Source organism: Geospiza fortis, unplaced genomic scaffold (assembly GCF_000277835.1).
Source record: "Geospiza fortis unplaced genomic scaffold, GeoFor_1.0 scaffold111, whole genome shotgun sequence".
Lineage (NCBI taxonomy): Eukaryota > Metazoa > Chordata > Aves > Passeriformes > Thraupidae > Geospiza > Geospiza fortis.
This window is the reverse complement of record NW_005054321.1, coordinates 8,007,709-8,021,848: the sequence shown is the minus strand read 5'-3', so window position 1 is coordinate 8,021,848 and position 14,140 is coordinate 8,007,709. Positions and strand designations below refer to the sequence as shown.

At 37.8% G+C, this 14,140-nt stretch overlaps 1 protein-coding gene across 1 annotated transcript in view; it reads left to right on the top strand.

The window, feature by feature from the left end:
• Window positions 1–14,140, top strand: part of ADCY8 (adenylate cyclase 8) — a 116,363-nt gene that overhangs the window by 84,847 nt on the left and 17,376 nt on the right. Inside the window, 5 exon segments of the mRNA XM_031056735.1 lie at window positions 2,027–2,127; window positions 6,150–6,351; window positions 8,760–8,849; window positions 10,160–10,332; window positions 13,100–13,181. Coding sequence (XP_030912595.1) covers window positions 2,027–2,127; window positions 6,150–6,351; window positions 8,760–8,849; window positions 10,160–10,332; window positions 13,100–13,181 — 648 coding nt within the window.

Sequence of the window (14,140 nt, the reverse complement as noted above, 5' to 3'; positions counted from 1 at the left end):
AGCCATGCAGGTAAATGGCCCAAGCCCCATGGGAGCCTTCATTGGCCCATGGCCAAGTCACACCAGCACAGGCGGCTCTGTGGGGTGTGCAGGGAAGGTTTTCACTGCAGACAAGGTCACATCACAATTCTTCCTACCACTCTACACAGTTCTGGTTGGCTACATGCCTCCCTGTGATTTTTGAAGGGCCTTGAGGCTTAGTGAATCCTTCAATTATTTCTCCAAGTCATTAAGGGGTAGACTGCTACAGAGCTGCTACATTTATCATTTATGTCAGTGCTGCCTAGGGATGCCAACAATTCCTCATCACAATGTTGTTACTGATTAGAACACAGCATCCATCCTTTTGACATAATGCTCAACACAGCAGGCCATTCTATGTTTGTGCTTCATTCATCTAGTTTGCCTTAATTTCCCTATGGAACAGTTGGGATTTCATGTTATATTTTAAGGAACATACCTTTCTTTTTCCCTATTTGAAAAAAAAGCCCTGGTCCATTATTTATGCAGACTGATGCAGTTCTGTTTCCTTGCATGTGAAATCAGGGTCAGTGCCTCTGGGGTTCCAGCAGCAAAATGAAGTGGAATTACCTGTGGCCAAAAATCTTGCCAAAGTGATACTGCCAACAGCAGACACAAGGTGGAATCACAGGAGAGGAGGAGTCAGAATGAGGGACACCAACAAATGTCCCCCCTCTCTTATTCATGACAAATGGGAGCAGGGAATTGAAACCTCTTTTCCATCTGGGAGCTTGAGACTGTTTTGATCAGATGTTTATGCTGAGATGACGACCCAACCAAAGATCCATGTGGGGAAAGTTTAAGTCTAAGTCTAAGCTAGGATCTCCCTTCAAGAGCAAATTAGCTATGGAATCCAGTTCAAAGCTGGACTCTCTCAGTGTATGTTCTTGACTTAATGTCTCTTAATTTTTTTTTATGTTATAATGCTTTCTAGGCATTAATAACAGCAGTTTTCTCTATTTCCAAATATCTGAAGAGAGACTCTGGTACCTGATATTGCTTTGACTCTTATAACCTTTTTTTCAGCCCCTTTAAAACAGCAAAAGGCTTGCACAAAATGAAGTTATTGTTCAGAGGAAGAAAAATGACTGGGGCAAGCCTTTGCAGGATTTCTTATAACACAAAGAAACTTTGGTGGCATCCATGAAGGATATAAAGAATTACAAAACATATTTCTATGGACTAATCTTCATCTGCTGTAAGCAGCTGCAGTTTAATTGAATTAGCAATGATAAATAACAGCTGAGGACTTGGTTAATATTTCCCCTTTAACTGACCTACTGTGGTCTATTGATGGTCTATTGGTCTATCTGTTACTCCACTTGGTAATTTCCATTAAAAAAGGAACCTGATAGTATTCTCAGTTGTTTGATATGCTGGAGAACAATATTTTTTCTATAAATTTTTATAACAATGCACCTCAAATAGTCTTTTACAATTAGAGAACGCCCATATTGCCAAGTTTCCACACCCTCTGACTTTGTTAGGATAGAGTTTCAGCATCCCAGCATCCCAAATAGTCCCAGAAAGTTCTAACTGCATAATAGAAAAAATAGCACAGCGGCCCCAATTTGGCCATCATGGAGATACCTTTGTGCCATCATGCATGCAGAGTCACAGATGACTCCAGTGCTTGTCTTCATGTGAGGAGATTCATGGTTTCTCTGGTTATTAAGTATTTTATTAAGCAATTAAATGTTTAGTATTCTACACAGCAGCACAAGCTCCTGGTATCTACCTCAGGATTTTTAAAGCAAATAATTTTGAACAAAGCAGAACAATTTTGTATTGCAAATTACAGATCTTTGCTCTCTTGATTAAAATATTTTACCAGATTATTAGCAATTTATTCAATGGGTTTTATTTTCAAACAAAATTCAGGTTTATTGATTTATTGGTGCATTGTGCTAATTTTCCCCATGTCTCCTATATACATCAAGCTTAATGAAACTACTTCATGTGATAATTTACTTTTCTGTGTGTGTTTTCTTTTTTTTTATTCTAGTATTCTCAAATGCGGGATGAAGTATTCAAATCAAACTTGGTGTGTGCATTCATTGTTCTTGTATTTATCACTGCTATCCAAAGCTTGCTCCCTTCTTCCAGGTAAATATAGAAATTATCTCTATATATCTGAAGGCACTTTTAGAGACACAGTGGAATAACATTTTTAGGATTGGTATGCAATGAACCAATAAAATCTGCTCATTCCCCAGAAGTGTTTGGAAATATTTGTTCACCTTTTTTGCAATACTAACCACTTTTTTACAATATCTACAGCTACATGTTTTTGAGTAAGACAGCAGCATGTGCTGATGTTATATTGTTATATTTTCAAGTAGAACTACCACCAAGTTAAGTGGAAATTTTGAGTTACAAAAATTTGCTCCAGTGTGTCCTGGTGAAACATGATCCAGAACAATAGCTATGCCTCTTTGCTAAGTGATTGATAATCACCTTGGGTATCAGTGACTCTCTCAGTTTTGTTAATAAATGCTTTGTAAGAGAATTGTGCTGCTTGCTTTGCTGCTGACAATGTGATTTGGCCAGCTGGGAAAAGCAGTCTCAGGCCATTAATAAGCATGGAGGTGATCTGGTAGATCTGTTTTCACTTTGCTCTCCTCTGGGGCTGACCAAGGAAGATATTCCTATCAAGGTGATGAAAATCTGACATAGATGAGACCTTGGTGTCCACATTTCACAGACTCAAACATATTATTTGGCATTTTTGTCTACAGTTTAATAATGAGGTCACAAGAGTATATGCAAGGGCTGAGGTCAGTTTTCTAGAACAGGACTGCCACTGTAACAACCCTCTGGTCCCATTTGGTCTTTGACAGAGCAAGAGTTAAAAGAGAATTCCCAGAATAACATATTTCTTATATAGTTTCTAGCACTCAGATGAACCTTAACTTATGGCTGACAGCAGAGTAACTTTGAAAATACATTATTTGTACAACAAATAAGACATTTATTGTGTTACAGTAGTGCAGCAAGATTTCTTGGATCATTTCTGGAAGATGTGAATTACCAGGTTGATGACCGAGAACACCAAAGAGGGGGTTAGGTGCAGGCAGGCAAATACATTCTGTAGCAGTGTTGTCTCATATGTTTTGTAATTCTCAGCTGACAAAGTACCTGGAGTAGCATGTGACCTTCTGTTGTTCCTTGTGTGCTATATTGCTCCCAGTAAGTTTGCTTGCTTTTTAAAAGCTCTTCTTCCAGTACACATTTCAAGTCCTTTACTTCTGGTAGATGGGTTTTTTTGTTTGTTATTTTTTTTTCTTCAGTATATACAAGAAGATTTATGGATCTTATTAACAGAATCTGTTTTCCAAAAAGATTTCTGCTGCTATATCAATCACTGGCATACCAGATTAAAAAAAAAAAAAAAGACAAAAAACCAACATTTTTTCTACCTGCACAGATTCATCTCTGTTAACTCCTCTGAGGGTGTCTGGTGCCATTGGAGTGAGGGGGAAGGAGTCACACAAACACATTGCCTGCAGCTCTCTCACCTCCTAGTTTCTCATCTTGCCAGTAGTCTTGTGTTTTTCCCTGAGGACCTTTTTGTCACTGAATGTTAAAGAGGCTGCAAATACAAATAGGTTAAAATTAAGGTTAAATAAATTCCTACAAGAAAAGATCAGCAGAGTTTTTTAAAAAAATTGTGACCTTGTCTTCAAGAATGCCCTGCAAAGTTGCTAGCTAGAACTGGGAAGATATTTAGGGAAAGGGTATTTACCACTACCCCTTTTGTGAGAGAAGCTTTGGAGACACATGGGTGTTTATTGGCGTTTCCTATGTTCTGTCAGGAGCTGAAAATCACTGTCAATGCTTAAGGAGACAAATTTTGGTCTCATTTTTTTAATGTTCTGATAATCTGCTTCAAAAAGTGTGTTTCAATTTTTTAAAAAGCATGCCTGTCAACAGATGAGCAACCCTAAAATAACAGGATAGGGGTTTTGAGTGAGAAGACTTCAATATGCTTAAACATATTGGATGAGAAAATAATCTGGAAGTTCAAATTTCCTAAGTTCCAGTTCTAAAAGCAGTTCAAGGCAGGAGCAATTGAACAAACTATCACAAAGTTAGACAGGATTTGGATTCAGAGAATCCTTGAAATAACTGAATATTCATTTGTTATGCCTCTGGTAAATATCAGAGAAGTCAAACACTCGGGTGGAAAACCATGGAAATGGTTTCCATGAAACCACTAACCACTAACAAACTAGAATTCAGTCCTCATGGTAACTTACCCATTTCCTAAAAACACATATAAGAGTTTTTCAGTAAATGCTTCAGATTTCTGTTGAACAAGGATGAAATTGTGTATTTCCTTAAGTAGATGTGTGGATATTTTTTCAGCTGAGTTTTTTGTTTCTGAAAATTTGGTGAAAATGCTATTTAAATTGTCATAAAACATATATTACTAAGGTTCTCTGGGGAGTTTCCCAGAGAGTTTACCTTACTCTGTGTGTTAAAGAAGGGAATCATATCTCACATTTAATAGGTATGAAAGTTTCAAAATTTTCTCTGTTTATATCTGTCTCCCTAAGGATAAATATTTGATCCATTCATGCATTTTTCCCTGACAGGGCAGATGCACATGAATTCAAAAATCTTAACAATAGTTTTCATTCTTTGAAATATGGAGTTGTGGAAATTAATCTAAGTGAGATAAATTAATGTCATATTTTTACCATAATTGCCCTTTATGAAACCATTATATTACATTGCCAACTTTGCAGTGATTCATCTTCTCCTTCTCAGAGGCCTGGGAGTTTCATCAATTTCCTGCAATGAACTGTGTATATGCTCGCATGGACAATAGGTTTTACTAGAGTAGACTGCTGAAATACTCTTATTTCTGTCCATTTTTGACTGGGTTATTCTTGTGAAGGAAAAAAAAGCATATTTCAAATTGTTATTAATTTAAAAACTTGCATCTTCTGTTTTACATAAGTTTTCCTTTTGGCTCAAATCAGTTGATTTGTACATAAGACAGAGGGAAGGCAAAAGCTCTTTTTAAACTTCACTTGATTGGCAGTAAGAGAATCCCTGAAAAGAAATCTGTTGGTCTTGAACCTCTTCTTGGATGAAGGGGTGATCCAAGCCTGGTGTCCTAGTTCTGGGAGAAGTTCATGGACAGAAAATTATTGCAATTTTTTTGTTTGGATTCCTCTAAGCTTGTCAATGTATTTTATTGTACTTGATCTTATCAGCATGCTCTCATCAAAATCTCAGCACAGGTACTGGATTGTTCTCCTCAAAGGTCATACTATGCCACCTTCAGTTTTGTTTTTAAATCAAGCAGGCTTAGGCAAGAGCCAAGCACATCAATCTTCAATTGAACAACTACAGTGGAAAAAAATTTGTTGCCTACAATTTTAGTGTGAACAAACACAAGGTTTCATTTTCTCAAGCACATAAGCAGGTTACTCTGCAATTTTGGGTTTATATCCCAGACTTAGGTGTGTAGATGCTCCCTTTATAGTATTCTATTATCGTCTGCTCCTATTATAGTATTAATTCAAATACATGGGTTTTACATGTAGAGTTTGCCAGTCCAAATTAAGTACTAATGTTTAGTGTCCTCAGGCTGGACCTCTTGAGGCTTTATCCTAATCTTTCTGAAGGGCTGAATTTGGTTTTGTTCAGAGCTGGATCAGGCTAGGTTAGGTTAGCAGAACTGGTAGGCTACACCAGCAAATATAGACTGTCTATATATATCTGAGGTATAGTTAGAAACTATCAGCTCCAAATCAGATCACAGCCACTTGGCTTTGCAAAGCAAGAAAGCTGTTGCAGAATACGGCTGTACTGTGGGAAACTGAAGGAATTAATTTTGCATGACCCTCTGTCAGTGTCCATAACCCAGGATCAAAGTATAGCCACTGGAGAATGAGTCATGTGAATCTCAAGTTGGCTTCTATCTGCATAAACCTAAGAGGCTACTATGCAGCGAGATGAATTGTATCCAAAGCCACACAGGTGATCAGCCCTCCTGACTCCCTTAACTAGTTCTACATGGGCATGTAGTGCAGCTTTTCCCTTGATTTATTGACTGATTGTGCTGAGATTTAATGCTGGATTCTCTTTTTTTTTTAATTTTTTTTTTTCCTCAGAGTGATCCCAATGGTCATTCAGTTTTCTATCCTGATTATGCTGCACTCCGCTCTCGTGCTGATCACTACGGCAGAGGATTACAAATGTTTACCCTTAATGCTCCGGAAAACTTGCTGCTGGATTAATGAGACCTACTTGGCAAGGAATGTCATTATCTTTGCATCCATTCTGATTAATTTTCTTGGAGCCATCATCAATATTGTAAGCTTATAGGGAACCAAGGAATATTATACAGTAAAAGATGATTTATGACTTATGAAGCTTGCTACAGGACTTGCTAACTGCATCTATAAGCTGTCTGTGATTTAGATAACATAAAAAAAGGCAAAGCATCACAGCTTCAGGAAATTCAATCTATTGCTTGATCTATGTATTTCTGAAATATCTAATTATTTCTCCCTCATGAGTGTCATCTATTTTTAAAACATTTTGTCCAACATACCCACTCTTTGAGGACCATTTGTAATTTTCTGACATGCTGAATACTTTCTTAGAGACTGTCAATCCAAAAAAATACTTATGGATATTAAATCCTTCCTCTCATAAATTCTTAGCTCATCTTACACTTCTACTATTATTTAGATTACTAAGAAAAATAAAACAATTGTTAAAATAATAATTTTAAAAATTCCAGTAGAGCCCTGATTATCCTGATGCATTCAGCAACACGAGAGAGCTTTGCATAATTTAGGCAGATTACAGTGTCAGACAACCGGGCAGGTCTGAGCCAAGAATGTGGTAAATATCTCACAGATAGATTAAAAGTATCACTGATAGGAGAGTAAATCAAAGAAAGAAAAATGCATTTCTATCATTACTGAAAAAATATAAATACAGTAAATGTCAGGAAATTCAATTGGGCTGAAAACTTCCTGAAGAAAAGGACAGTGGTGCATTACAATACAAATCACTGAGCAGTGTTTTAGAATTTAGATGCTTTGAAATCATGTATAACAAATACCTTACAGGAAAGATTTTGGTACAATTAGTCTTGATCTTTAAAAAAAAATTCTAAAACACACTATCTATGTCCAATTTGTTACTTCCCCTGATTTCTTGTGCATTATTTTTTAAGATTTGTCTGCTGCAATTTTCTGGGTTGGCTAATCCAAAGACAGTCAAAAGAAAATTACATTTTACTGTCACACTAGTGTTTTTCTATAAAGCAGAAACAGTCATATGTATTGTCATATATCTAGCTGGACAATGACTTGAGTCACTGAGTCCTGATCTCTATAGGAAATGACAATATTAATATACTCTCATTATTTCATATGTCAAAGTTCTTCCATAATAATAGTTTGTTCAGGAGGGACCTGCATGCATTTAAGAACAGGTAATGCATCTCAGCCTTGCAGCTTTATGTGTTCACTGAGCTCAAATGCAGCCAACTGGAGGGGTCTAAGACTCAGATGTTTTCTGAGCCATCAAGCTTTGGTTTCACCAGGGGGGAAAATGAGTCTTGTGAGTCTTATGTGCATTCTTATTGTTATAAAATTAAATTTCTGATCCTGAAAGTCTCTTAAAAAACACCTGGGGACATTGGGACATTCTGCCTTGCAGAGAGGTGTACTATACCTCATAAATTTTCAGAAAGTACCATTGATTGTCTGGTGTCACGGAAGAGTGCACAGCCAGCCAGGTAATACTGCAATACTGCACTGCAGAGATGGCTGAATGGCTAAAAGAACAAACAGAAGAGTGCCAAGTTCAAAATTAATTGGAATTTCATGATAAGAAATTGGGCCTCATTAAATGAATTCTTTAACTATTGGGTAAAAAGATCTCCAACTAGCTTGTACACACCAGGTTGATGACATGACCTATTATCATCATCCAGAGTAAATAAATATATATGACAGGAGACTCCATCTGCTTTAAGTGTCAAAACATGAAGCAATTAATTATTTTTTTCCTTTATTTTATGACCATAATGTATTCCAACTCTACAATGCTGGTTTCTTTGTATCTAATGCTCTCAGTTGGAAATACCATTAAAATCAATGCAGGCCATAACAACAAAAAGCAATATTACATTATCATAACCATAGTTTCATGAGTGAATTTTTATTCCTTTCCATTCTAAGCATCACAGTTGCTGCTCTGGGACCACATCATGTTTTGGCACAGCCAGGTCTGTGTGATACCATGAAAAAGAAGGCTGGGTGTCCTGTGTCCAAAAGGATAACGCTATCCATAGCAGATGAAAACAGCTTGCAGAAAGGACTCACATTCAATCTGATTTTTGCTCCCAATTAAATAATCTTCTCTGTAGTTTATAGCAAAATCTAAGCACATTGAGAGGTCATTCTGAAGAGTCCAACCTGAGTCCTCTGGAAGTCCCAGAGGAGCTCATCTTTCCACTCTGGAAAGAGAGCATAGGGAGGCTGATCAGATGCTGAATATCTGCAGCACAAATAGCTCCCCCTTTTCCATTTCATCTCCACTGCATGTCTTCTTACTGTCCATTTATCCAGCCCTTGGTGCCAGGTGGGGAGCTGGCATGGAGAGCAGCAGGTCACCCTGTCCCAGACCTAAATCCAGACAGCCAGACAAGCAATTAGTCACCAGTGCACAATATAGCCCTGATTTTTTTTATTTCTTCACAGCTCTGGTGTGATTTTGACAAACCAATAGCCCTGAAGAACCAGACCTTCAATTCCTCTGCCTCTTTTACAGACATCTGTTCCTGTCCTGAGGTATTTCTGAGGGTACTTTTGAATCTGAGGTGTGGATCCACAAAGGTCATATGGCAACCACCACCTTGCGGTGGAGTCAGGGGCTCAACACTGTGACGAAGGGAACATTTCCATGTGTTGATAGAAAAAGCAGAGGAATGTTACAGAAGGAATTAACCTTAAGATCTAATGGAGCCTTACAAATACAATTTAACCTTTGAACGTTATACAAAACCTTTATGCTGGGAACACACCCAGCAATGATTTAATGAACCTAGTGCAATAAAACACATTACCTAATTCACGTGAATGTAATGGAGAGCAAAACTTCTTACATGACAAAGAGAGTAATTAGACTGCTATGGTTATTTTAAGATTGGTTTTGGAGAAAAAAAAAACCCTCTCTAAGATGAGCAAGCAGGCAACAAAATCAATGTGTTGGTCATGTGTAGATAAGAGAAGTATGTTGCTTGGAAAGTCATATGGCAGTGTCATGATACTGCCAGGAGTAAGCTCTAAACAGCAGGGATGCAGACTTTCCTACAGAGAAACTGTACTAGAGAAAAGCTGTACCCAGAAAAATGAATACAATCGCTCCTAAAGCTGTGTGATTGGAGTTAATTTAAACTACATTTGGACTGTGGGTGTTGATGTTGCTATTTTAAGTCTGAACAGCTCATGGCCATGATTGTCTCTCTATCCAGTATCGGCTGCATGGATTGCATTTGGCAGATGACTAATCATTGAGAAAAATGAAAACATTAGAAAATAAGATATGAAAAAAACTTCCAGGCATCACATTTTAGGACAGTAATGTAACCAAGCTAGACCTATAAGATAAAAATTAAAAAAAGAAAGGAAAAAAAAGTCCAAAACTGTGGCTTTATCCTCTCTCCAACAGCATGGGAGAATTAAAGTAGAAATATGATTCTTCCATCCTGAGCATTTTGTGGGTCTTGTGGAAATTTAGACTCCAAAGGAATATAAATCGTTTTCTCCTAGTAGACATTTCAGTAGCAAACTACTGCATGCAGCATCTCTCCCTTTCCTCTTTTAATTATAGAGGATGATATTTCACTTATAATGCAATGAAAATGCTATAAAGGCACAGAAAATGATCTCTGCTGACATGGAGGTACCATGAAAAATATGGAATTTGTAATTTCACTTCTATTTTAACAAAACACTTATTTTCAAAGTGCCTGGGCCCTAAAAGGACTTAGCTGAGCACTGAAATTCAAAATAATCTTTCCATACTTCTGGTTACTCTCTTGTTTTCATAGATGCTTATCTGTGATCACCAGAATTAACCAATGCTGTTTTCTGTCCAGTATTTTGTCTTCACTGGTGTGCTGGCAATGGTGACTTGCGCAGTCTTTCTTCGTCTCAACTCTGTCCTGAAGCTGGCAGTGCTTCTCATCATGATTGCCATCTACTCTCTGCTGACTGAGACCATTTATGCTTCCCTTTTTCTGCAATATGACAACTTTCACCACAATGGAGAGTAAGTGTTCACAGCCCCCTTCAGGAACTGCTTTTTCTTAAGGTGATGGTTCAAGTCTTGCCAGAGTATGAGTGTATTGGATAGCACCATAGTTAAATGTGGAGTGGTGGTTGCAACAGGCAATGACTAATTCAAAATGATTCATAACCTGTTTTTTTCTCCAGCCTTTTTATTAAAATGTTCATTTCATGAGGGCATTTAAATATTGATCAGGACTTGTCTTTTACATCTCCTATAGTCTATCAGTGCTGACTAAAAATATGCATTGCAATGCACATACCTTGGTCATTTCTATTCTTGAAAGCCCCAGAGATACCAATTGAAAAATTCCCCTCCATTTAAGAAAACAGGATTGAACAACTGATTTTTTAGAATAAAATCCAAACAAATAATGTGCACTTGTGAAAGATATAAGGAACACAGGCATGATCCTGTTTTGTAGGAGAGTGCTTGAAGGACATTCTCCTCCTCCTTCTACTCCTCCCGGGTTTCCTTCCCAGGAAGAGGAACTGAAGAAGATCCACAATGATTTGCAGAATCAGAGAGGCAATTAGTGTTGCAATAACTGAATCTAGAGCAGCAGCAATTTAAATCATTCAGAAAAACACTTATTCAGCCTTTGATACTTGACTAGGGTAGTATTGCTGTTGCTTGTGGTTGTAAGTACAGATGAAGATGCTCAGAGTGAGAGAAAAGCGGGGATTTGCAGTACAATTAATCCTCCCAAAAGCCACATCCCTACACATAGCAAGGCTCTGCATGCACAGCTTTCCTTACTTGCTTCCTACAGTACCAAGGTACCAGAGATTTGGGCTGAAATTCCTTTTTCTAATGCTAGTTATCATTGTACAGACATATCATATAGCCAGAACAGACCCCAGCAAACCTGAAAAAGGGCAGTAAGCAATACTTTGGCTAAGTACCTAGAAGTAGAAATCATGATAATTGTTACTAACCAGGCATTTCTTTTGTGTGGAAATCTTGAAGAATTCAGAGTAGCCTCTATTCCCTGTCAATAAAACTCTCTAGTGACTGTTATCACAGAAGAATGAGAAAGAGGAAGGAATATTCCCTGAGTAGCCAACAGCCATAGGGAAAACAGGGAAATCAGTTGAGATGCTCCTCTCTCAGAACAAGGATAGGAACTTAAGCTCTGATATTAGGGACAATGAAGTTCAAGACTGAAGTTCAAGACTCTGAAAATTATTTGGTTTTTAGCTATATAAATAATTTGAAAAAAAGGGTTTGCAGCTCCTTGCAAAACTCAACCAGCTATGGTGGGTATAGCTACAACACCACAATATGCAATAACAGGGGACTTTTATAACTAAGACCTTTAAGGCTCTTGCCTTTAGCCAGTGTACAAGGGGTCCTTTAGGAATGTGCTCATTTGGAGGTTGTATTTTGGGCAACTTCAAAATAGGTAACATTTGAACTCCAGCATATTTGCAGATGACAAGGATACTTCCTGCCTGCTCTTGCTCTGTGTTGATGACTCATCCCACAGCAGCACATTTCCAGCACGGTAAATTCATTAGGACCACAAAGGCATCTCTCTCACTAGAAAGTTTTCTTTTGGTTTAGTCTCAAGTTCTGCTCTTTCCTTCTCTAATTTCTCTGTCATAGTAGTCCTCCGACAAATAGCATCCCATACTTCTTTAAAAATTACTATGGAAAACAGATCCAGTATTTGTTCTTAGATCTCGAGGCAGACTAAGATTGTCCCAAAACCTCTTCTCATTTACTCTTTTTTTTTTCAAAATGTCAAGGTTTTATCACCACACAACAACTTCCTTTTCTCATTTCCCTTCAACAGAATAATTGAAAAGTATTCCTGTTCAATTAAACTCCAATTTTTTTTCTCCCATTTGCTTTACTATAAGTTTGGCTCTACCATTTCCTGAACCTCTTTTGTCTGTTCCCTGGGAAATATGCTTTTAAAAAAAAAAAAACCTGGCATACAGAGATATTTTCTTCAGCTTTTATTCATCTTTCTACTGTAATTTCTCTCAATAGTTGAAACCCCCTGTTACTGCTTTTAACCCCTTTAATTTTATTTTAAATTTTGTTTGTGCTCCATACACGGCACCTCAGTGATTTCATACAGCAGATTTCATACAGCCAGTACCTGCTTGGCTCATCTTCCCTGTGGTCTGCAAGGGTTCCCTTTACCTCCCTTGTCACAGGCTTCTCTGGTCTCCTCTTTTTAGCTCAGTAAAACCAGTCCTAGCTACTGTTTGCCATTTTTTTGGTCCTCTTTTAATCCATGCTATATCCCTGTCATCTCCAAACCCTTCTCACAATATGTTTAATTTCAGCTCCTGCCTTGGAGTTCATCCTTTATCTCTAGCTTTATTCATTGGGCTTTTACTTCCACAGTCTGGAAGTTTCCCTTTGTCAGCTCCACCTCAACCTTTCCCCCCACTGTCACCTCCTGCACCCCACAGGGGCTGTCACCAGGCTCCCAGGAGGGGACTGACTGACACACAGCTTGCATATCACATTTGAAAGTGAAAGATCATCACCTCCTGCATACCTCCTGTAGGCTACAATTTAGTTACTTAAGATGCGTCTCCAAACAGGGAGCTCTCCAATTACACTCCTGTTCTCTTGAACTAATTACTGCTAAATTAAATTTTCAAATACGGTGGATTTCTTTTTAATGAACAACAAAAATTACCACTTATGAAATGAAACTTCTGAACAATTACAACACTGACAAATAAATGACTGTATTTTACTTTGTTGTTTGTTTGTTTTTTTCCAGCACAGACTTCCTGGGTACAAAGGAGGCATCTTTACTACTGATGGCAATGTTCCTTTTAGCTGTATTTTATCATGGTCAACAGGTAATGCAAACATTTTCTTCAACCTTTCCCTTTGTCCCTTGCAATTGCAAGATGTGACAACAACTACTTTTAAAATACCACCTGCCTTTTTACCCTCTTGAGCATATGACCTTTTGCAATTTAATAAACCATATACAGAATCTGATTAAAGAAGGCCCATATCTGACACTGTCTAGCATTCTTAAAGAACATGAGCAATATTCTATTCAGCAATACTCACATAGCATTTTCTATTTGAAGGAACAAACAGGACAGCATTATTTTAGACACATGTGCAGTTCTGGAGGCACCTGACAGCTCCAGTGCACCTGAGGAGGCATAAACCCAAAATATAGTAAGAAAATAAAAACCAATAAATAATGAAACTACTGTGAAATAGCTTATTCTGTTTATAGAGAAAAAACAACAGACTCTAGGAAATTTGGGTTAATTACCAGTACTTGCTCATCTGTGTCATGGACCACTTACAAGAATTCTTTCTCATGGACCTAGACCTTAAACGGGATTCAGGGGCCTCAGAGTGTTAGGACTGACATCCTTGAGGAGGAATTGAGAAACTGGGTATTTCAGGAATATGTACACAATGCACAGGGAGAGAGAACTATGGCAAATTTAGATCTAAAATAACAAATGCATTGAATAAAAACCAGCTAAAGCAGGGTGTTTTCTCCACAGTGTTTCTGGCTCTCAAGCTCTGGATGTCAAACATGCTGAGTTGAGGCAGTTTCTAATCACAAAAAGGAAGGGGCACACTGCTCTAAAGAAAGCACCAAGCACAGTTGCCTTTAGACATGGTTGACTTGCCTAAAGCTTTTCCCCTCAAGACCATTAGGCTGATAAACTCCAGCATTTCTCAATCCTCCTGGAATGAGGTAGTGAGAGGAATGATGCTGTGATGAATAAGACAATATTAGGCACTTTATTACAATAACTTTCTAAGCTGTCCCAGAAGTCAGAGC